This window comes from Drosophila elegans, unplaced genomic scaffold, assembly GCF_018152505.1.
Source record: "Drosophila elegans isolate 14027-0461.03 unplaced genomic scaffold, ASM1815250v1 contig_468, whole genome shotgun sequence".
In the NCBI taxonomy this organism is placed as follows: Eukaryota; Metazoa; Arthropoda; class Insecta; order Diptera; family Drosophilidae; genus Drosophila; species Drosophila elegans.
In genome coordinates, this window is record NW_024545855.1 from 671,159 (window position 1) to 696,089 (window position 24,931).

The following is a 24,931-nucleotide window of genomic DNA, read 5'->3' on the forward strand; positions in this document are numbered from 1 at the left end:
ATTTTTTATTTACTTTTTTTTTGGTTGCATTTATTGTTCTTCTGGCAAATATGAACTTTGCTTTGGCTTTGTTCGCGACTTAAATTTAGTTTTAAGTGATAAGTCACTCTCTCTTTTGCTCGTTTATTTTTGGGTGTCTCTTTCGAAGTGCGCAGTTAGATTGTCCAAAATGGTGGAACGTGCCATTCCGCACCGATTTTGTGGTGAGATGACTAATTTCAAACAGTGGATAAAGATAAACCTCGATTCTCAAACTGCGCACTTTTTTTTTGGGCAGCGTGAAAATCTTCGCACACTTTTCATTTCACTTTAAGGTAAAGTCTAGTAGTACAACTGCGACAGCAAAAACAACAATGAATATGGCAATTGTAGTTCAGTTGTAAAACGCCAACGACCTGACGCACGTTCAAGGTATTATCTCATAAACAGAGACAGGGCGCGAGCGAGAAGGCATATATCCACACACTCGCACATATTGTATGAGCGCATGCCATAAGAGCCCTTGCTCACTAATACTGTTACGCAGTCAACTGACACAACAACAAAGCAGTACAATAACAACAGTAAATTCAGTGACAACAATGAGAGCGCAACAGTTGCAAAGTCATGTGGCGAATGCTGCAACCGAAAGCTCATTGACTTCCCTCGTTTTTCTTCCCATCCACTACGCATCAATCGATCGCTGAGTTTTCGGTTATAAATACTTCAAAAAGTATAAATACCAAAAAAAAAAAAACATTAAGGGTTTAGATTTTAGAATACTATTTAGAATACTGGAATACTAGAACTCTTTATTAGTTATCACTCAAACAATGTTTCCAACTTTGTTACCAGGTTTTTATATAAACAACAAAATAAAATAATCCTTCTCTTGTTTTTAAGCTTAAATAATTTTTAAGGGATTAAAAAATTTTTAACGCTCTAAAACTTACAGGTTACCTTATGACGGTCAGTATTCAATGTATTCAAATTGCATCATGTATCACTCTTTCCATTTTTTGTATTATTTATTTCGAGACCCGAGGGTGAGGGAAAATAATCAAATTACTTTTAAGCAAAAATACCCTTCTGTGACTTTTTAAAATGAATACATACATGAATACAGTACACATATTTATGAAGTAAAATCAGGAACATTTGTTTTATGTCGTAACTACATTGTTTTTTTGTACATACAAAGAAAGCAAAAATGATCAAGTTGAAGAGTAGTTCTTTGACAAAAAACCCCTTTTTGTAAATAAGTTCAATATAGGAGCTAATATCTTTTTAGCTAAAAATTCCACCTACTACACATACATATTTCTTTGTGAAGCTTTATATTTACGCTTTGCTAGATAGTAGATGAACACTTTTTGATCAGTACTCGCTTATCGTTCGACTTTTGTTTACATTTCAGCAACAGCAGACCCAACTCAGTTCTTGTTGCCACACCAAAGTTATTGGGACATGCGATTTTACTTTGCCTTTACAACATCTTCAATCAAATCAGCTTCTATATATAAAAAAAACCAAGCGTACACATTTTTTGCAATATTGCCATTTTGTTGATAATGTTCCTTAATCAATTACACTCGTTTTTGTTTTCGCTTATTTATGGGAGGGCAATCTCGGTATGTACGTAAATTCAATATACATACGAACCGATTTGCAGGAGTATATTGAAAATTTCTTAGATTTCGCTATTGCAATTTGTTGCATCGATAATCGGTTATCAGTTTGAATTGTATTGCCGCAAGTGAGTGTAATTGGAGCAAGTGATTCAGCCGGGGAGTGTTCTTTGTTGTTGGGACATGTGTGGCAAGCGCGATTGATTCGAATTGCTTTCGATCAAACTCGAAAATTCTGACGAATGTTCAGAGATAAAGTAAACGACAGCGGGACCAAGGTTTTGCTTTCCAGTACAATTTGTTGTACAGCTTTCTATACATTGGAAAAACATAAAAAATTTGAAGATATCCTTAATAAACATTGTCCTCTTTAAATTTCCACAGAATCATCATTCGTTTCGTATTGTTTTCCGCAAAGTTTCTTAGTGGCTCAAATAAAAAAAAAATAGGTAGTGGTTCATTCATTTATAGATTATTGCAATATATTAAATACATTTTTTTTAAATTTGTTATTATATAAAATAAATGCAGATTAATTTAAATGCAGTTTAATAATTTATTTGGCTATATCACATTTTAACTTTTAAATCTATTCAAATAAACCTAAAAAGTGTAAAGTAAATATAACACTAAACTAATTTTTGCCATTTGAAAAGCTCTTAAAAAAATATATATATTATTTGATTAATAAATTAAACAGAAGTGAGACAAGCTATAAGTTATTTGAGATCATACTTTGAGTCGTTTAAATCGCTTTAGAAAGTATTTTTTACGCGGCCAAAATCAGCACTAGATCGCGTAACGACTGTGACATATCACGTATACGCATTGTGGTGCCAGTTGGCAATTGCACTCTCAACTTGAATTTTTGTATTCTTGGCGCTTTTTGCTTCCGCATAAAATGTCGCACAACAAGTTGTTGCCGTTGTCGCCATATAGACGTCAGCGTCTTAACCCACAGCTACCCGCTTAACCCCTTGCCGCCGCCGGTCGCCTTTTACCGTTTCAACGCCATTTTGGTAAGACCTCAAGGCGAACTTGTCTCGAGCTCTCCAGTCTCATTCATTCTTTAAGCGTGTTTATGCTGGCAATTTCGTTACGTTTGATTAGTGGCCGGCAAATGGCATTTGACTTGCAGCGTTTCGATCGCGTTTTGCAAAAAAAAGTTAACTGCATTTTTCTACTACTATTATATCAAGTCGATTTTCGTATTGTCAACCTTGGGAGAGCGGAGTTAGAAATTGTGCACTTGGCTGGCTTGTCAATTGATTTTGTATTTAAGTTGCAAATTTATGGCACACGATTTGCACATTAGAGCTGCCAGAACACAGAGTTCAAATTAATTAAACTAAGCAAGCTAGCAAACAAACAAAAAATCAAGAAAGTAAGGGGAAATAATTCGCAAACGTATTAAAATTCATGCCACTGAGCCAAAGTCTAATGCATTTTCAATGTATTTTTACAAGCAGTGTGCTGAATATTTATCGATTAGATGTCGTCTCTGCCCAGTAATTCCCTCACCTCACCCTTTGCTAGTTATCCCTTGTCTGCTGCAGACAAAGACGCAGCAGATAAAACGGAAGTACAGTTTGTAGTGTCCGCACAAAAGCAATTGCCAAGGAGCTGAAAGCGCCACAAGTGCCACAAGGAAGAACTCTAGAAGTTTTCGTTTTTTTTTATCTGCCAAGGGGCAGATTGAGAAAAAAATTGCAGACTCCATATCTGTTTTTGGGGGCTTAAAAACAAAGGATGAGTTTTTGGTGTAAGGAAAGTAAAATGATTTTCGTGTAGGTTATTTCTCTTATTTTTTTAAGCGAGATTAGGCCTAAGGCGGAAATCTCTGTGGCACCTTAAATTGGTTGTTTAAGATTTGAGTGCGATTTTTATTTTGTATATACACCCTGAGTTACCTGTGAAAAACTGCTAAATTGGATGGTAAAAGAAGGGAGAGTGCTTTGCTAACAACAAGTTGTCGACAGATGACAACTGTTGCTTCGCGCGTTTTGGTGGAAATCGAGGGGGTTGGCCGACTACAAAACTCCCCCACACTCACGGCTCTTCGACGAAAATCGCCGAAAGTGACGCGACTGGCGCAGCAGCCGGAAAACTCCCACCCACGCCCCTCGGAAATCCGTATATAAACCGAAAAAAACCCCCAGGCGACTGAGTTGTTAGAACGTGTGAAGTGCTTTCTTTGCATACTTTTGTGCGTTGTGTTTTGCCGGCGATGTTGGCGATGCTGTTGCTCCTGCTCCTGCCACTTGTTGTGCCTCAGTGTGTGTGTGTGTGTGTGTGTGTGAGAGTGTATACTGCGACTTATGCAACAAGTGCGCTAGTTTGTTGTTGTATAACGATGTTACAAAGTCAACACACAAACGTCTGCCACGTCGTCATCAGTGTCGAAGCAGAATGTTTTGGTTTTATTCGGTTGCTCCTTTGACTTTTGGCTTGAACATGTGTTTCTGTCTGTGTTTCGGGGGTTCTTCTCATGGCAAAGTTTGGGGTTTCGCTTTACTTCTTCAGAACACATTTCATACAAGCACACGAATTCCTGATACACCTTGGCATGAACTTTTTGGTGGAGGGGTATTGTGCACATTTTAAAAGTGTTCTGCCAAGTGTTTTTCCACAATCTGTCAACGAGCCGAGTTGAGTAAGTTTTCCTCTCAGAGGTTTTTCCCTCTTCTATTTGGGTGCTGGGATTTTTTGTTGGCCCTTTCAATGTGTCGTTTGTTGTGTAAATTGCCACCCAAATGGCTTTTATGGTTTGCAAGTTTAATAGATTTGCATATGTGTCAAGACGTTTGAAAGGTTAACTATACCCATTTTTGGGTAAATTGTTTTTCTGGCACGTTAGTTGGGACAAAATTGTTTATATGAGTGTGCTAATAGAGTTATGGAAAGTTGCTTAAGCAAAGATGACTAGGCATTTAGAGTTTTTTGTTGAAACTTTGTTTGAAAAACACTTTAAAAAGTTTAATTAAATATTTATAAAATATTAGGTAATTTATAAAATTTTTGAGCTGTTATTTTCATAATTTAGTTTTTTCTAAGCTATTTGAATAGATTTTGGTGATTTTTGTTGTTCTAACTCTAAGTAATTCTAATGCAACAATTTAAATATTGATTTAAATTAAATAACGTGTGTAAGTCTTAGAAGCTAACTTAACTTACATTTAAATAATATCAATACCTTATAAAAGTTTGTATGTTATAGCTACTTTTAAGTGCTTAAATATTAAAATTCCATTTTTTTTCTAACTTTTAAATGGCATACTATTTTCGTTAATTTTAACCTATTTGTTCGACAAACTTTGCTTTTCATCATTCGAGAAACTTAATAAAGTTTTACTTTAATAATTCAAAGAACATCATTTTTTTCAAGTAGCTTCAAGATATAATATAGGTAATGGATTTTAGCGAATAAACCCATTTAAATCTTTGTTTGTTTCTTGGTTTATTTATGTTTCGGTTTTGTTGTTTTAAGTTATATAACATTTTTTTGAACGCAAATTGAATAGAGAACTCTTTGAAATTCGATTACTCACCTGCTTGCAACGCGACATCTCAAACATGCAATTAGCACCAAAAAAAAATGGAAAAACTTGTATGCTTCACTCAGTCAATTCAATTAAGCGTTAACACACATATGCCACACTTATCAGCCGCTCTCTGTCTCTGTCTAACGGACTCGCGCCATCTCTGTCCCTCCGACTTGGAGTATGCAAAATGGTTGTGTGATCGCTTTAATTAAATGCCTACACATAAATTATCTCGTTGCACTCGACGACAGAGTCTTTAATTAAATTTCCACAAACACACACGGGCCAACACACACACTCGGCCCACAAAAGCACACAACACTTTTTGTTGCGAGGAGTGGGGGTTGTGGTGGTAAATCGAGAAAATCGCGCACCAGCAACAGTTGGCGCCAATTGTTGCTTCAATCTTCGTCCAAATCGAGTGAAGTGAACTTTTGCTTAAACTGCCCCTTTGGTGGCTGGCAAAGTGCACCTCTGACTAAGTGGATTTTTCGGTGGCCTAAGCTGGCCGAATTCGTCGTTGTCGTCCTGCTGGTGGCTGCTGCCAAACTCACTTGTTGCACAATGCCAACCGAATGCCGACGCCAAATGCACGGGAAAATAGTTGTGCAGTCGCTGCTGGCGCTGGCGCTCGCTGCGCTGCCAGTGCCTTCCCAGTTTTCCTTTTCGCAGCAACAAATTCGACAAAAATGCCCGATACACCCACCAAACTACGAGACGGAGCCAGACCAGCCAACCGAGTGCAGCCAAATGTTGCTGCAAGGACCCAAACCCAAGTTGTGCCACCCACGAGCCCCCCAAATGCCATTCAAACTACACACCCATCCTAGCCACGCTTACACCCACACACACAGATAGTACGTATAGTAGGGGGTGGTGCAGTGGGCGGTGGGCGGTGGGTGGTGGCTGGGTGGCTTAATGGCGACGACGTCAACGAAGCGACGAAACTTTTTTCGAGCACACGAAACTTTTTCAGCACGAAAATCAAATGCAGCAGCAAAATAACGAGGCGGCAGCGCAGTCGACGCCGAAACTCAGACTCAAAGCTCACCCAATTTCCCACTTTTCCGCCCCCTAAAAAACACCAAACCCCCCAAGCCCGCTCACCCCCCTTTTTGCCCACCAGCCAGCGTTGACTACATTTTTTTTGTTCTCTCTTTTTTGTGCCATTTTGTTTTTGTGTGTTTTGCTGTTTTGCCTTCGCTACACTTCCCCACCCGCCCACTCACACACACACACTTTTGCCTACATATAATGTGAATTTTTTTCCACAGTGCATTTTGCCCAATGTCCTTAGCGCCATATTGGCGCGCTCTAGCTCCTTCTAGCTCCCTAAGAACCCCCTTGAAAGTCCTCCCATTTCGCATTAACTTTGTGCTTTTTCGTGCTTCCGCTTCATTTTTTTCCCTCGGGCGAAAAATAAAAAAGAACTCAAGCTAGGAAAAATGCAGCGGGAAAAAAAATGCTAGCCTGCGTCTTGTCCGCAAATCGTTCGAGCGGATTGGAGGTCCTGTGAGGCGGCGGAAGGGGGACTTGTCCTGGCCATACCTTGAACCCAGGCAAATTCTCAATCAAAACCCCACCACTCAGACCGAAAGACCCAAAGTCCACCTCAAGCTTCCTGACTTTCTGGCGAGCACCGGCCGGTTGACCAGCGTCAACACCCAGCCACACCGGGAGAAAATTAGATATATTCCGTTTTAATAATTCCATGATAGTGGTTTACTTTGGAAAAGCATTATCAAAATGAGAGGCTCATATCCTATTATTTTTTCTTTACCTGCAGAAAAAATTTAAAAAATAAATACATTTATAATCAATTCATAAACCTAATTTTTAAACACTTATTTTGTTTAAAATGATCTAATTATAAAATATTAATAGGCTTAATCCTTACCAAGGTTGTGTCAATAAATAAAAAAAACATTAAAACATCTCCAAAAAACAAAATTATTAAAGATAAATCAACATGATGATATCATTTGTGGGTAAATATATAACAATAATAACGAAACTATTCCATATTATTCCTAATAAAGTAATTTTAAGCTCAGCGACTAAGGGTAAATTCTTAAAGCTTAATTTAAGAGGGTAGTTATTAAAATTCCAAACTTATACATTTATTTTTACTTATTAATGACAATATTTGTATTTTCTGTGTACTTGCCACCCCACCTTCACACCATAAAAAAGAATGCCAAAAGAATGAAAAAACTGGCGAGGCAAAGAAGAAAACCGGCCAAAGGCAACCAACCAAAAAATCTATTTTCCAATTTCTGTGCACCCAGAAAACCGATGGTGGGTGGCTAAAATGGGGAGGGTGGGGTGTTATGAGACACCGAATGCACCAAACTATAGTCGAGCTAACTCCCCCATCTCCCACACATTCCGTTTCTTTCTGTCTATATAGCCCTCTCGCTTGCTCCGTGTTTCACCCACTTGTGGCGCTTCCTCACACACACACACACACACACACACCAGCACGAATTTGGCTGCCTCGCACGAAGGACGAAGGAACAAGGACGAAGGACGGAGGCGACTCCTTCGGCGCTTGCAGCGTCATCCTCGCAAAATACAACAACAAGTGGATGTGGCTGTGGCAGTGGAAGTGGAAATGGAGAAAACTCGTAAAAATGTAACCTAAAAACCGCCGGAAAAAAATTCAACAAGGCAAAGGCAAGGCGTGGAAAAATGGAGTGGGTGGAAATAGTTCGCCCGACATTGGAAAGTAGGTGGAGTGCTTATTGCGTTGCCCCACCCACTCAAACACAAACACACACACACAACGGCACACACACACTCCCTAGCAGACGCGACGTTGTCCTCGTCGCTTGTTGCATCCTTCTGGCATAAAAATGCCTTCTTACAGCCAAAGACGATGGGTGGAAAATCGCAAGAGGGGGGTCTGGTTTGGCTGAGTGGGTGAGTGGGTGGGTGGGAAAAGCCAAAGCCGACAGCGGCGCCTGCAACGCTATTCTCCTTCTCCTTTATTGTTGCTTGTTGTTGGCGTAATCGAAAGATGCGTTTGGCAATGTGGGTGGCAGAAGAAAACTGTTGGAAAGAGTGGAAAAACCACTACATAGAGACAAGGCCCACAATATTGCCCAACACCTGCTGCTTCTTAATAAAAAAAAAAAAAAAACACACACACACACACACACACCCGGAAACATTCTGCGCTCTCGCTTCCTCGCTGCAAATAAAAAAAATATATATGTGCAGCTTGTTGCTTTCGGCCACCTCCCTCCATCCCACCAACATTATAATGCATCTCTTTCTCTTCTATATATTTGAGATTTTTTTCCTCTATTTATTTAGTTTTTTTGTGTTGTTTTTTTTCGTTAGTAAAGGCAAAGGAAAAGTTTGGCTTTTTAATATGTTTACACCCCATCGGGCGGGGAAGGTGGTTTGGTAGTTTTCCAGGCAAACAAACTAAATAGAAAGGATTCGGGTGAAAATAGGGGAAGGGGCTGGGCTGAGCAGAACTCGACTGGCTATGCAACAAGTTAAATCCCTGTTGGGGCTTGTTTTGTGCTGGATAACTTTTTCGCATGGAAATATAAGCTTAGCAAAATATTTGCCTGAGCTCCTTATTGCTTTATTCAGGTAGATTGCATTATCTCACGGAAATCTTTTACAGAAGCTTCCAAGGTGTGATTTAGATCCGGTGGCGTCTAAGTTTTCAGTCGAAGTTTATTGGCTTTAATTTCAATACTTAATTGTAAGCTTCAAATCCCAGTTTTTAAGGATACAAAATTATTATTTAAATTAATTGTCTTATGTTTACTTATATAATCACGCGTTTTTAATTAAACAAGCTAATATGTTGCATTTATTTTTAATTTAAAATACAATTAATACAAAAAATTTAATTTTTTAGTTTAAAAAATAACATACATTGTCTTCAAATTAAATTCTGAAAACAATTTTTCTTAGATTATGTTTTACTTTGAACAAATAAATTGCATTTTTATAAACTCTTAAACATGTAAAGGCATAGACTTAATGAGTAAAAAAAACTTTTTTTTTGTGACATCTTAAAAACGAAAAGATACACTTTTTTCAAGTATTTAAGGACCTTAATCCTAAAGTTTTTTTAAACTTAAATTTCATATTAGCTTGACAGTTTTCAATTATTTATTACCAAAGCTTTGAAACTATCTTACCTGCTCACTTTCTTTGAGCAAATAGCCTAAAATTTTCTTTAATGGAGTTACATAAAGAAAATCATTTCGTTCCCAGACAAATTTGCCCCATAACCGCCGCCATCGAAAATTACCTTTATGCAGCTTATATAATTTGGTTAGTGTAATCTCCTTTATGCCGGCGCTTGGCTGCTGGGCAACCGACTCCGAACACACACCTGAATCCACAAGTGGATGGGCTCCCATTACAATCAAATGAAACTCCACCACTGATTCACTGATTGAGCCATTGCGAACAACAGTTGGGTGGGGAAAACGGGAAAATGCAACAGGCGAGATTTCCCATCAACACTATGCCTCAAGCCACCCAGAGCCACCCGAAACCACCCACTAATGCACCCACAAACCCGCCAGAAAACCACCCACCCAAACCTAGGCCAACCAACGACGTCTTTGTCTTCCTCTTCAGCTTCGATCAGCATCGTTTTTCTGGGTGGTCCAAAGTGGGTTTGAGTTTTGGGGTGTTTGAATAAAAAATGCTAGAAAAAAAAGTAAAATAGAAATGCAGCAAAATTCGTTGGCGACGAAAATCGGCCACAAAAACAGGCGAGGAAAACGCTCGCTCCTCGTTGGCTCGTCCTCGTCCTCGTTCTTCGGTTCGGTTTCGTTCGTTTGCCAATTGTTGCAGTAGATTTTCCTGCTGTTTTTGTAGTAGTTTTCCCTAGCCCCTATCCCCATCACCCCCCTAAACATCCCCTCAATAGTTCTGGCTGCCTTTTCGGCAGACGCATTCGGCACTCATCGTCTGCAATTTTTATATTGTGCAATATATTTCGTAGGGACACCCACCTCCTGCGCATGTGTGTGTGATTGTGGGCTGTGTGTGCGTGTGCTTAAGTGCGCTTCGTTATCTCCAGCAGAGCACTTCGTTTTGGGCCCCCTCCCCGCTTAACCCATGTTGGCTAGAACTAACCCGAATCCCAGACCCCCAAAAGCCAGACACCCATATATATATATATATATATATATATATATCTATATATATATATATGTCTTTTTTTGCCTGGCTTCTTTCACATTTTGCTGCAGCTTCGTGCAGCGAGGACAACGAAGTCGTCGTCGCCGGAGAGCCGAGCAAAAATTGTCGCTGGAAAAATGTGCTAAGGGTTTTCCTAGCTGTGGAGGGGGGAAAACCACTGGAAGCGGTGCCGCTGTCTCTGTGTTTGTGCGGGAATGTCAACTAGAAACAAGGACGATAAGCATTATGGAGCGCATTGAGGAAGTAATTGAGTGCACGAGACAGGGACGCAAGGCAAGGACGATGTGTTTGTGTGTGAGCTGGCGAGAAAAAAAAATATACACTTACATACATTCTCATACATATGTATATATATTTGTATATGGAGAGCAGCATTTATATAGCCGCCCACTACAACAACGAAAGGCATTTAACATTTTAATGCGGGTTTGGGTTTGCGCTGGCAACGTGCTAAACGTGCTCAAAAACCGAAATGAGTGTTTTCAGGCAAAAGGATACGGCTGAAGCAGCCGCCAGGAGCCGAAGAAATATATATCCAAGGGTGACACCAGAGTCAAGCCAAAGGAAAAAAAGGTTTTGCAATTTATGTTAATTTTTCTCCGTGTTTGGCCAGACTCCTGTGTTTTTTTTTTTTGTATTTGTTTCTTTCGCTCAAACATATGGCCCGGACGTAAGTCGCCCCAGTCGATGTTGATTAGGTCTGGCTAAAGTCAATTTCAGGCGAACAACTTGCAGGCACTTCATTTGCCATTTACACGGTCCAAATCCCATTTGTGGTCTTAGACTATGAGCTATGAGGCCAAGGAGGGCAGTTTGGAAAATAGCGAAAAAAAAGTATGCTATTTGCAAGCGCTTTACATAGATATGTAGCATGAAAAAACCGGTGGTGCTATGTTCAATCCACCAAGCACAAAAATTATTCGGCTAATTGGATGAGAGAGTGGATATCAGTAGAGAAAAAGTATATTGATACCTTTTTTAAAAAACTGAGCTTATACCAAGATATAACCTTAGAAAGAATTAATATTTAACTTGATATAATTCAATTTTTCAAAGTGAAAAATTTCAATACTGGTTTTAATCCTTTTTAAATTAAAGAACCAGCTCTAATTTAATTTGTGTGGAAAAATTGCTATATAATTATTTCGATGTTTAAGATGCTGTTTGTTGGGTGCTTTTTCTTGAAAACCTTCTTCTTTAAAAAATTCAAATGAAATTTTAATCAAAAGCAATTAAAATAATTTATTTAAACTGACATTTCATTTGAAACATTTTTTATTGGGCACCAAACATCAGAGTAAAATTGAATCTAACAAGTGACAAAATGTTTTTAAAGTGATCTCAAGGTATTTCTTATTTGTATTTATGTATGTTTAATTTAATTTGCTTAATTTAAAAAATAAATTGAAAAAATCAGAATGAAAACTCACCCACAGTGTGCAGCATTTTCTTGGACCACTTCAATAGTTCCCGTTTGATGAGCATACGCTCTTGCACACATCTGGCAAATGAACAGTCGGCCATATTTTTTGGGTTTTTGGGCGATCAGGGCGATATAGCTCAATCGCAACTGTACCTGCAATTGAACAAAAGGCGAAAAGCCAACGCAATTAGCTGGAAATGACAAACAAAACAAAACACAAAAAACAAAAAAATTTCCCCAATGGAAATGAGTGTTAATTTATTAAATCTATAATACGCCATATAAAATTTCATTTACTGCTGTTGTTGCCGCATTTTCGAACGCTACGAAATGATTAAACGAGTTTTGTTTCAAGGTTATCGCGAAAACACACAAAACCTGTTGCACTTTAGATTTGTTTTTGTTGTTTTCGTCTTATTATTTCATATGCTGAAAATTTATTTATTTTTCTTGATTTTGTTGTTGCATTCTTGCTAAGCCACCAGTATGTGGTTGTTGTTGTTTTTTTTAACGTTTTTACCTTTTTTTTGCAGTTCTAGTTACCGATGTTGTTGTATTTTGTGGTTTATTTTTTCAGAGTGTTGGTGGGGGCTTTTACTATTCGGGCAGCTACCAGTTTTTGATATTTCCTAGTTACAAGTACAGTGGGTTTCAGCCCAGTAATAAAACTGAATTTATATTTATAAAAAAATGGAAATCTTCAAACTTAAATTAACAAAACAAGTGTTTAGAAAACGATAGTTTAATCTAATGAATACTTTATTTATTGTTCGCATGTTACACATTTTGTAAAGCATATCAAATATAAATAATTACATTTTAATATTTTATATATTATTTTATTGGACAGTCGCTTGTAAAAAATATTTTAAGATTTTATTCATGATAAAATTTGATAAATTGTTCGTCAAAAATGGTTTGGAATAAATGTTTTTAATCTATTAGCTATTAAGTCGTATTAATGTTCTGAAACTCACTGCACAAGTGAACAAGTAGAAAATAATTTTTTTTTTGCTATTTAATCTGTCTATTACATTAATTTATTCAAATGCCGTTGTCGTTGCTGTCGCTTTGCATTAAATTAGTTTTGTTTCATTATTAAAAAGTCGTAAATTGCGAAACGTGTTTGGGATTTCGCTATGAGTTTGGCTAACTCAATGAGTGCCACTTAATATCTGCCCGCCTGCATCTAATGAGATGCATCGCAACTTTTATGGACTGCATTCCTATTTCGGGTAATTTCAGGCGTTGTTATTTTTGGGGGGCTTTGAATGAAAATTCGCAACCTGTAATTGCCTTTTGGCTGATAAATGATTAAATCTGATAGGAGCCAATTTGAGTTCTATCCTCCGCCCGTCTTTAGGTTTTTCCTATTCTCCTTTGGCCTGTGCTATCGCTATGACAGCCACTAAATTTTCATGTTTACCTCAACGGATATTTGCCTACCGAAAACCAAAAAAACCGGCTCCGATTTTCCAGCCCCTTTGGAGGAAATTACAATAGCAGCCGAAGAGCTGGAAAAAGTAATTGAGATTCTAATATCAGATAGCAGATATGCTGATGTCGGCTTACATGACCGACCGGCCAACAACAGAAGCACCAGAAGCACCAGCTGCTATCTGCGGGGCCCAGTAAAACTGGTAGCCCAAAGAGCGTTTTCGAGATGTTTACGCTGATGAAAAATTACTCCAGCTGCCATGGCCAAAGGCGGGCAATGCCAAAGCCATAGCCAAAGCCAAAGTCGAAGCCAAAGTTAGCGCAACGAACAGCAGGTTGGCGTGCCGAGCAGTAGCTTTGTGGGCGTGTCAACGGAGCACGCGGCCAAACAGCAGCCAACTGATGATGGACGTTGATTATGATGGACGTTGCCGGCCTACCAAGAAGAACAGCCAGAAACCAGCAGCCAGCACCCAGCACCCAGCACCCAAAGCAGATGAACAGAAGCCTCAAAAACCGGCAGAAGAGGCTGCCAGCAATTTGCCACGGAGGAGCAGCACAGGGAAAAAATATCATCAAAAATATAACTTCATCGTAAAGGGTTCTATTTTGCTAATACAGTGACATTTAAACTCATCGAAAATATTCCAAATTTGCTTTTGTTTCGTTGTACCGACTAAATGTACTTGATTATGATAAATAAGGATTTCCTAATATAGTCCCTACATAGACCACACTCTAGGTATATAATATAGTTTTTTATTCTTTTGTTTGATTATGTCTTTACAAATGGACAACCAATTTTGGTACACTTTTTGTATGCGCATTTAAATGAATTCGATATTTGAATTTTCCTTTAAATGTACTAGCGAGCTGACATTGTGTCACATTTTAATTTATCTAAACAATATTTTTTGACATCTACAATAAAAAGAATATTCTCAGCATGTTAAAATATTAATAATATTTAATTTTTATATAGGGTATATTTAATCTTAAAAAATGATTAAGAATATTTTTCTAACATTTATATTTCACAACCACGTTAAATCAAAGATTTTTATGATTCATGCATTATAAATCATACGCTTCTTCAACAATGTTAAAGTGTAAATTTTATTACAGAACTTGAAAAAAATATTAATAAACTTAATAAAGACATAGAAATATAATATAATAAGAATACTACGATAATAACAACGTTAACAATGGTTTCTTTGTGTGCAGCAAGCCGATCAAACGAGATGGCAGATTGAGCGATTCTTAGGGCCAGCCCAACGCCTTCTTTTTGGTATTATTTTAAGTAATTTTCTAATTAAAACTAAATCAAGTTTTCCTCAAAGGAAATGCCAAACATTCCCTGGCATATCCGTTGATACAGCTGGGCTGTCACACACAAATATGCAAAGTCAATGCTTATTTTGAGCTCTGCGGCTTCCTGCCTTTCGCATCGGACTGAGAATCGGAGACAGGCCCAAGACAGACGGCACATACGTGTTACAGATACAAAAGCCAAGGGGAATTCATTCACTCGAAAGCTTTTTATAATAAATGCCACAAGTATCTGGTGGCTGTCGGTATTTGTATCTCGCTCGCCTGCATTTGATTTCATAAATAAAACAAAATATCAAGGCCGCCCTGCTAGAGGCTAGAAGCTAGAAACTCGTAGCCATATAATATGTGTGGCTGTGGAATATATAGAATACGAAATCACAAAAAAATGGCAGCGATTGATTGGCTGGCCAAAGGTTCTGAGCCACAGCAGATCACAAAATGTTGCCTAGAACAAAACGAGTTAATATCAATTCGATTGGTTTTGGTTCAACAGTTGGTTTCAGTTCAGTTTTGTTCAGTTTGGCTGGGATTGGATTGGATGTGATCTGGGCACAAAGTGCATTTCGGCTAACCAGTTTCGAACGACGACGGCATTCGATTCTCATTAGCTCAAAGTTGAAGTGTTGTGGCCCCAAGACTTGGACCGAATTTCAGCCAATGTTAAGGCCTTGGAATCATTTTGGCACTACTACTTATTTTTTCTATTGTTCCAATTGCTGGGGATGCTTTGCATGCCCGACAGCCTTCGCTTTTTGTTATTCTAAATACCCAATTTGCATAGCAATTTTTTACCCTCTTTTCGCCATTCATATTCATATCCAATCGATGAATTTATTACTAATTTATCGTTTTTGCAACCGCCCGGAAAAAGGCGGAAATAATCGCTTACAATTCGCTTTTTTTTTGCATCGCCCCAAAGTGTTCTCATAATTTTATTAATTATGTGCTGTTTGTCTAGAGATTTACTTTCTAGAAAATTTGTTTATTTGTAATTTTCATGGTGGCTGATGATTGCATGATCTTTTTATTGAGATGTTGTGATCAACCTTCGCATAGTAAAATTCGCTTATTAAAGTGCTTTAAATTGTGCAAATATGTTAATTTCGATCAATTTGAATGGAAATAATATGTTAAGCAGCGTGCAAAAAACATGAGGAAGCTTGTTCAGTCTTAAGTGGAAGCTTTAAAAATATATTAGAATTTTAAAGAGCAAAGGGAAGGGGCATTCTTTGAATTTGTTCATTTCTATTTTTTTTGTTTCCTGTTTGGATTTAAATGTAGGAATTATTCGTACTTAATCTAGTCTAAAAATATATTTATGTTATAAAGTTTTATAGAAATAGACAAACGATTAATATTTTTTGTATGTGCTTTCTCTATTTAGTCTATAATCTTCTTTAAATTCATAAACGTTTAAAATGTAAAATTTTGTGACCTCATGTCGTATGAGTAATATTTGCCCAAGTGTTTTCATGGCTATATATCTTGCTTATCTGCCCTTTAAATTTTTTTTTTTTGATTATATCTTTGAAATTGGTATTTTTTTCCTAACTTGACCGGGAGATAATAATAATTAATAATATATGCATTTTATATTGGATTATAATTATTATTATAAAGGTTTTGTAATAATTTACTCGCCATTTTTTTTTGTATAACTTTGTGATCTAATGTCGTATGAGTAATATTTTCCCAAGCGTTTTCGTGGCCATATATCTTGTTTATCTGCCTTCAACATATCCGTCGACCCTGAAGACGGCATCTGTTGATTACAGATCATTATCATTAGCCACTATTTGTCGTTTGTGCAACGCGCCAGCAGCAACGCCATGACAACTCTCACCTGTTGCAGGTTGCACGTTGCTGCGGGCGTGTGCAACAAGTGCAGGCAGCAACATCGGCTAACTAAAGCAAGATGAGCACGCGCCACAGCGGCACAGCACAATGACAGGAAGATCGAAAACGAAACCAAAACCAAGTTGTTGTTGCCCCTCGGTTGGCTAGTTGACTAGTTGGCTAGTTAGCTGGCCAACTAACTGGCTAACAGGCTGCTGGCTCAGTTACAGTAACACACATTCGCCGGTTGGTTGTAGGTTGCCAAAGCCATAGTCGAAGCCATAGCCATAGCCACAGCCACAGCCACAGCCATTGTATGCAGTCAAGCGCATTTCCATTTCTAACGTTGATCTGCGATCTGCGGCCCAGAGCCCCACGACTGCACTCCACATCGCGAGCCTGGTTAGTAAGGTCGAGCCTGCCCCTCGTTCATGGCCCAGCTCACCTACAAAAATGGCCAAGAGTAAAAAGCAACAAAAATCGACAGTAAAAAAAAAGACAGCCAACAGCTACAACAACCAAGGAAAGACAAGTTTAGAGGCGGCTTGTGGTGCCAAGTCTTGCCATTGGACTTGCTCTTGGCTCGAGCGTTGGCCATTGGCTGATTTATTGTCCATATGGACAGTAGATTGCACTTGACCTCAATGAAGTTCTCTATCTGCAAACAGCCAGCAGCAAGCAGCAGCAGCATTTAATTCCAAGAACCCACGAAAGTGCCAAAAACTTAATTTCCTGCCAACAAAAAGAGCAGAAGCTGTGGAAAAGTTTTGCCGTTGACATTGATTGCATAAACGGATAGAGAACGGCCCCCTCAAGAGATGTTTTTAAATCAAATAATGAAACAAGAGGAGCACTTCCAGCCAGTCAGCCAGCCAGCCAGCCAGCCAGCCAGTCAGCCAGCAACAACAACAAAGTGGCCTTTCTCTGTGGGTGAAATGAAGTTAAATGCCGCTCAAGGATGCTAAATGTGCCATGTCGAAATGTGTTGTCTGTGTGCATTTGTATGAAACTATTTGGCTGCCGGCATTGTGCATGTCGTTCCTATTGTCCCTATCTACTTCAGTTTGTATATCTGTGTGTGTACATAACTGTTGCATGCACAGGAGCAACAGGAGCATTGTCCCTGCTCCTGCTACTGCTGCCACTGCTGCTACTGCTGCTGGCATGTGGCACATTTTCGACATGTTTTGTTGAGCATTTTGGCAGCAGCAAAAGCAAAAGCAGCAGCGACACTATCTGGCTGCTTCTCGTTGCCCGTTACAATCTGCAGGAAATGTGAAAATAACGTTACGAAACTTTTTCGTTGCAATATGCGCAACAGGAGGCAGAAGCAACAGCAGCAACAGCAGCAGCAGCAGCAGCAATGGAGGTTACCAATACACAGTAGCAGAAAAAACACCACAAAAACTCATTCCCTGCACTTTGTTTTTTGCACTGACTTTGCTTGTTTTTTGGCTGCTGCCATTGGATGGTGGCTCCTCCTCGCCAAAACTCATAGCCCCCCTCTTTGGAACTCTGTCTTCCTTTTCATTTTATTTAGTTTTCACCATCAAAACCAACCACCCCCCAACTCAAACCAACTCTTAACTTTTTTTGTTTTGCACTATATATTTGGGTACAACGACTTGTTGCTTTGTCGATGTGTGTGTGTGTGTGTGGCATGGGTGTGGCTGCTTGTTTACCAACACTAGTGCACCTAAACACCCTCGTATAGAAACAAGCCACCCAACCTCGATGCTGGTTACGTATACGACCTGTGTGCTACGTCGAGTGTCATATGTGCTGCTGCTTGTTTTATGATGTCAGTTTCGGGTTTTATTAAAACTGCCCGAAGATATATGTGATGACTTCTTTGGCTGCCTGAGACTCTCACCTTCGACTTTTACCATCGCCACCTGGCTTAACTGGCGATGCAAATGCACTTTTTTCATAAATATGTGAGCAGGCCAAATGCATCACATTAGCATTTAAATATGTATTAAAGTTGGTCGCCTTACTGCCGCTTTTCATATAGCAATTTTTCTTATCGTTTTTGCATTTAATAATAATGACAGTGTTCTTCCGATTTTACTTCCTTAATATTTGTGTTGCTTCTTGCGATTAAGGCTTCCGGTATTTTTGATTTAATTGCTTTCACTGCTATTTGTAATGTTACGATTTCTCTTGAATTTGTTGCTGCTCATTAATAGCTTTATTTGTAGTTTTTGGAAGTTTATGTTGCTATATGTTGATATAAGTCATTCTTGTTTTTTAGTGAGTGTTGTAAGTGCTTTTTATTTTTAAGACATTTCGGTGCTTATTTGAGTAAAGTAAGATGTTACTGGTTTCTAAGTTAGGTTTGCATAATCTAATGCTATTTCGCTTCTATTTATGAAGTAATTCTATATTAATTTAAAATAAATAAATAGTTGAATAAAATTGTTACATAAGCAGAGAAGATTTTAATTCGGCCATCAAAGGCCCTATTATATATATTTGCATTGAATCTTAAGAACCTTTTCTCTGCGGTTTGTCTTTGTTAAATTATTGCATTGGATTATTGTTTAAGTAGTGTAGAATTTTAAGTATCCTTATTGCTGACTGTGCTTAATAATCCTATCGCGTGGCTTCCGCTGATTCAGCCACTATTTATAACATAGCATTTATAAGTTTATGACTCTGGCTTCCTTTACTTTTTTTCGGTGTGATTATTGCTTTATTGGCTGTCGTTTTTCTCGCCGCTGCATCGCGCCTCTTCTGCTTTTTTCCCGCCTTATCAATTGCGAAAATATCTTTGGGGCCCGATTTGCGACTGCGACTGCAGCGCCGCTCACAAATTGGGGTCACCTTCAAAATTATCAAATTTCGCCCGAAATGATTAACTCGACAAACACGAAAATGTCCGACCCCGCAGAAAACCCCTCGTCTCGAATTGTATAAAGAATAAAAGGCAGCAGCAGCAGCACTACATTCGCTCGTTCGCCAGCGAAAAACCTTATCTTTGTTACACAAAAAAAAAGAAGGAAAACAACAAGGCAACGATGTTGTTGATGATGATGAATTTGCCCTGATTTCGACACAAAAATAAACAAAAAAAAAATGGAAAACTGCAAAGAAAAAAAAGAGAGGCAAGGCAATAGAGGCGTTGTAAACTAAAGAAGCAGAAATAAAAAACAAAAATTAGATAAGACGAAATTGAGTCGCAAGCCGACAAAGAGGCCAGAAAGTTTTCCAAGCAATTCGCAAAAAAAAAAACTGCCACAAAAATGTGACAAAAAACAAAAAAAAAAAGAATTATGAACAATGCAGCAAAGTGCAGCGCGTGTGTGGCCTCGCTGAAATGGAGGGCGATTGCGGACCGGAGGAATAGGAAAATATTTTTTTTCAGCAGTTGTCTAAATAACGAAGCCAGAAAGCAAACGAACTAAATTGCTGAAAAACTGAAAAAAAAACAGCGATGGCGGAATGAAAATAAACGAAAACGTAACAAAAATCAATTGTCGCCAACCAAACGTCAATACAAGTGGCCGTGCGTGTTGCTCTCTCTTTCTGCCCCCCTCGCGCCACCATCTCCCCGTCCTTGTCACAATTCCCGAATGTTGGTGTTCTGTATCTGTGTGAGTATCGTCAAAATTCAGCCGCAATTGAAACTATTTGTAAGCGGGCAGAAGGCAGAGTTGAGCGAGTTCTATGAATTTAATTGTTGCGTCGACAACGGAAAAAATAAAAAAATAAACAAACAGCAAAAAAGAATTCCAAATAAGGCAATTTTATTCTTCTCTTAAAGAAGAACGTCTTAATCAAAAAGTTTAATAAGTTACGAAATATTTAAAACCATTTAAAACGTTTGGCACATATTTCAGGGGAAATTTAAAAAAAAATGTACAAAATATATCATATTTAGAAATAAATTTATTAAAATTATAAGTCATTAAGCTATTAAGAAAAAAGGTTCCTATTTAAATACGATTTTCAACTTAACATCAAAATCGACGTGTACAAATTGAAACAAAATGTATTATATATAAAAGCACTATGTAAAACAATCAAATTTTTTATATTATTACACTAGTAAAATAAAGAACTACCAAGCACTGACAAAACTTACATAACTCTTTAATTTACTTACACCTTTTTGTGAAGTGTACATATAATTCGTTGAATCCAACATTCTCAATTAAAAGATTAATTAAGATTAAAATTTGAATACAAAATATAAGATTGTAACAAAAACAAATGAAACCATATTAAAACATAGAATATTATACAATGGCACGGTTTTCAGTGAAGAACCTAAAAAAAATATGGACAAATGTGTTTATTTTCAGCAATTTATGACGCAAATAACAAAATTAAAAGACAGTTAAAAGACAGACAAATATGAAAAAATAAAAACTGGTATGCGAGTGTAAAAAATGAGAAAATATTTGTCCCGCGTTTTTGTTTTCCCATTTTCTATTTTTTGCAAACATTTTTTGTGTGAGAACAGTTGAATTGATATTTGCGAATGTTGTTGGTGTTGTTGCTGCTGCTGCCGACTAGTTTTTTGTGTGGAATTTTATTTTTCGTTGCTGTGCAAAAGGTGATAAGCTCAAGGACAATATTGCAGTTTGGCATTGCCGGCGCTGTTGCTGCACTCGCCTAAAATTGTTTGTTCAATTGTGTTTATGCATATGGAAAATATCGATTTTGTTTTTGGACAACAAAGCGAGGAATGCCAAACGCAATGGCCGTCACACAATTGGCTCTATTAAGGTCGCCGGGCTGTTTAAACTTTGGAGTCGTTGCGAAACGAGGAAGGAATCATTGGCTAACTGCAATTGTCTTCCCCACCTGTTGCCCGTTTATATTTTGGTTTGAGAGGGGATTTGGCCAGCCAAAGTTAAATTAAAAACATTTTTTTTCGCCCTCTCAACGTTCTTTATTTTCCCAATCCCAATCCCAATTCCAATCCTCGTTTGGGACACGCCTTCTATGTGGAGCAAAGCCCAATCTCCTCGGCCAGCTAAAACAACAACTGCCTGTTGCACTTGCTATATACCTTCCAGTGCACTTCCAGTGGCCCCAAACCCCAACCACCCACTACCCACCACCCACCGAACTATATGAACTATATAGTGGCGCAGGAAGGAGACGGAAAAAACTGCGAGTAAGAAGCGAAATACGAAAAATAAGCACAAAAAATCCAGAGCCTCCCAATTGTGGAAGCCATCCCATTCCCATTCCCATTCTTCGTCCTTCCGAGCAGCGCAACAGTTTATTTTTTCACAGCATTTTCCCAGTTTTCCTCGCCACACGAGGATTGGGGGTTATGCTGAAATGAAACAAAGCCCTGCCGGATTTTGTTGTAAACAATTTGTGTAAGGTTTTAGTGAATTCTATTAATAACCTAATTTTAAAATTCCTAACATATTTCAACACTGGTAAATAAGCATTTGTGATAGCCGCTTAATTTAACTATGAACTTTTTATTACTTTAAAATTATCTTATTAAGACAGCAATACAATGATTTAACATACATAAGCTTAGTTTTCTTAGAAAACGTTCGGATTTATGTATAAGTTTATCTTAACAAAATTATGAAATAATTCCTTTATGCAAAAAAAAGTTGCTTAAGTAAGGGAACTTATGATATAACGCAAATATTGCTATAAAGGATTGTGTTTTAATTCGGCCAAAATGTTTTCTGTGAAAGCGTTTATTTGCAAAGTTATAGTAATTTTAAATTTTTAAATTTTTTTCCTAGGTATATGTTATAAAAAATATATGCTTAATATGTTTTAATTTTGGATGTACAACCCAATAAACCTTTCTTGAAGAATTAATCCGCTGTTTAAAAAGCTTTGTTCAGCAGCTAGTTTAGAAAAAATATATGCATAATTTTAATTGTAACTAATTTTATATTTCGCTACTTCCTGAGAATGCAAGCATTTTAGTTTTCATCAAATGAGTCACGCATTTCCCCGGGGTGTAGAAGTGGACCTAGACCCTTGCCTTTTGGAGTGTGAGTCACTCATTGAGCGATAAATGCATGGCGACTACTGCCCGACTTCCCGGAGTGGCGGCAACTTGTTGCTCTTGCTGTTGCTGCTGTTGCAACATCTAATCCAATCCAAGGCGAACAATGGCGAATGCAAATGCAGATGCAACCACTTCCTTTTGTCTGCCAGAGGAGGCGAGATGAGGAGGCCGTGTTGCAATTGCCGTTGTGCCGCCGATGTTGCTGCTGCTGCTCAAGTTGCTGCTGCATTTGCTGTTGCTGCTGCTGCTGCTGCCTTGTGTTGATGGTCAAGGTCATGAACCTGTTCCAATAACTCGTTTCTTACGTGCAACACACACTCACACTCACACACAAAGAAGGCAGACTGGTAGTCACATGACTGTGTGTTGCATGTTGCCGCCGGTTGCACAACAGTCTAATGGTAATCCTGAAGCAAATGGGAGCCGGGATGACTAATGGGGATCCGCACAAATCAATTTGAGAACATGAAATTAAATTTCAATCCATCTTGGCAAGCGCAAGTCGCTTGTGCCGCAAATTAAAGCTGAAAACTTGTCGTCGTCGTCGTTTTCGTTGTCGTGCAATGCGGAAAAGCCTCAAGGACAACGGCGAGTGAAAAGAAAATTGCCACGCGTGGGCGGAACGTCAGTCTGCCCCCACTTTTATCCCCATCTGATTCATTGTCTTATTTTTTTGCGTCTAGCGGCTGACTGTGTCATAAATCGCCGCAAATGAATTATTCGAAATCAAATGCAATTGTGCACAAAGCGAATCACTTGGCGAAAAATATCTATATAAAAACAATAACAATAAAAACATCAGCCGCAGCAGTGTTTTCCGTCTGTCAACTTGAAATTAGAAGCGCATTAATTAGAAATTTTTATTATTCTCTCGCATTAAATTCACTTCCACTTTAGTTGTCTTTCTCTTTTTTTTGTCATTTAATTGTTTTATATTTTTTCTTCCATTCAAATTTAATACATTCCGAGTTGACATTTATATTTGCGCATTAATTGCTTGTTAAGATTTCCGCGAATTCAATTTTTTGTAGCTCGAAAAGGAGAACCCATTCATGCCCATTGTAGGTGACACAGAGTGTTTGTGAAAGCAAATATTGCGAGGGGCCAAGGGGAGATTCACCCATGAGAGGCACTTGTTGGGCTTCTGAATGCAATTGCTTTGATTTCTTGGACTGATGGAAAGTTTTTAGCTTTTCTTACATGTACATTTGATTTTCCACAATTGGTTGGTATTGGTTTTTGAATGTGACGCCAAAATAGATTATATATATTATTAAAGTAGATAACAACGTTTATTGTAGAGTTTATTTTGAGCAAGTAGCACGATCAAAATGCAACAAATCAGTGCAATTATTTAAGATGACTCACAGGAATTAAGAGTCATCAATTTATTCACCAGAACCAAACCCATAAAAATTGGAAAGTGCATGTGCAACTGGCTAACTATTTTTTTTTTATGCGAATGAATAATCTTTACTTTTAAATAACAAGATAAAAAGAGAAGATGTTGGCTATTTGTGGTTAAATTCCGGGGAAATCCAGAATTTCATATACCTACTTATAATTCAGTATTGTTTGAAATCTAAAGGATGACTTAAGGTATATTGACATGCTGATGAGAAATAGGTATTTTAAAAATAAAAAAAGGATTTAGATTAAATAATAATAAAACAAAAAATTATACAAAAATTAAATCGCCAATTAAAAAAAATTTTAAAATTAAAACTACATTAAATTAATATAAGTGTTTTTTACAAAGAAAGCCAACCCTTATGGTAAAATGCAAATGTAATAATATTTACATAAATGAAAAACCACTGAAGTTCCTGCTCAGTATTTTATTTTACTTTCTGATATAAAGCTAAATTAATAATAATTAATTTTTGTACTTACGTTTCTTGCCAGACTGTCCCAATATTTACAAACTCATTTACGGAAATATTTTAAAAATGTAGGCTGTTTTTGTTTTAGTTGTATAAAAAGTTTGACTTTGTTTATGGTTATTTGGCGTTTTTGTTTTTTTGTATTAAACTTTTTTTTTTGATTTGTTTTATATATGTTTGTCATAGCACTTTAGCATTTTCAGCATTTTTTTTTTCTAGTGGTCTGGCATGTCAACTAAAAAATTTTGTGTCATAAGAAAAACGCACGTAAAATGATTTTCCCTCCTATATTATTGTTGTTGTGTTGTGGGGAAGAGGAAGCATGTAAATGTGGTGTGTGTAGAAAATAAATAAAAAATTCGCACACCGCGACCAGCGTCAACAACAAACAAATAACAGCAACAACACTAGTAGACGGACGTTACTAATACGCAAGAGCGCCGCCGGCAGCGACGTCGACAGCGCTGCAGCAGCGAACGACGCGTTTTTACAGCACACCGATCCGAACCCAAATCGGGCCTGAGAATAGTGGAGAATCCGAGTATCCGAGAATCGAGAACCGAGAATCCGAATCCAAATCAGCGAACCGCTCGAGCCGACGGACAATAAAGCTAAAGCCAGCCTGCCACAGCTGAGCAGACCGCTGCATTTTTGCTTTGGCGAGCGGATGCACTCACTCACAC

At 37.9% G+C, this 24,931-nt stretch overlaps 1 protein-coding gene across 1 annotated transcript in view; it reads right to left on the minus strand.

Annotated features, from left to right (window-relative positions):
• LOC108143984 (mushroom body large-type Kenyon cell-specific protein 1) overlaps nt 1-24,388 on the minus strand; it is a 64,379-nt gene extending 39,991 nt beyond the window's left edge. Inside the window, exons 1-2 of the mRNA XM_017268598.2 lie at nt 24,259-24,388; nt 11,764-11,909 (exon numbers count right to left, since the gene is read on the minus strand). Coding sequence (XP_017124087.1) covers nt 11,764-11,857 — 94 coding nt within the window. The 5' untranslated portion in view covers nt 11,858-11,909; nt 24,259-24,388. The remainder of the gene's footprint in view (nt 1-11,763; nt 11,910-24,258) is intronic.
• Between the last annotated feature and the right edge of the window lie 543 nt (nt 24,389-24,931).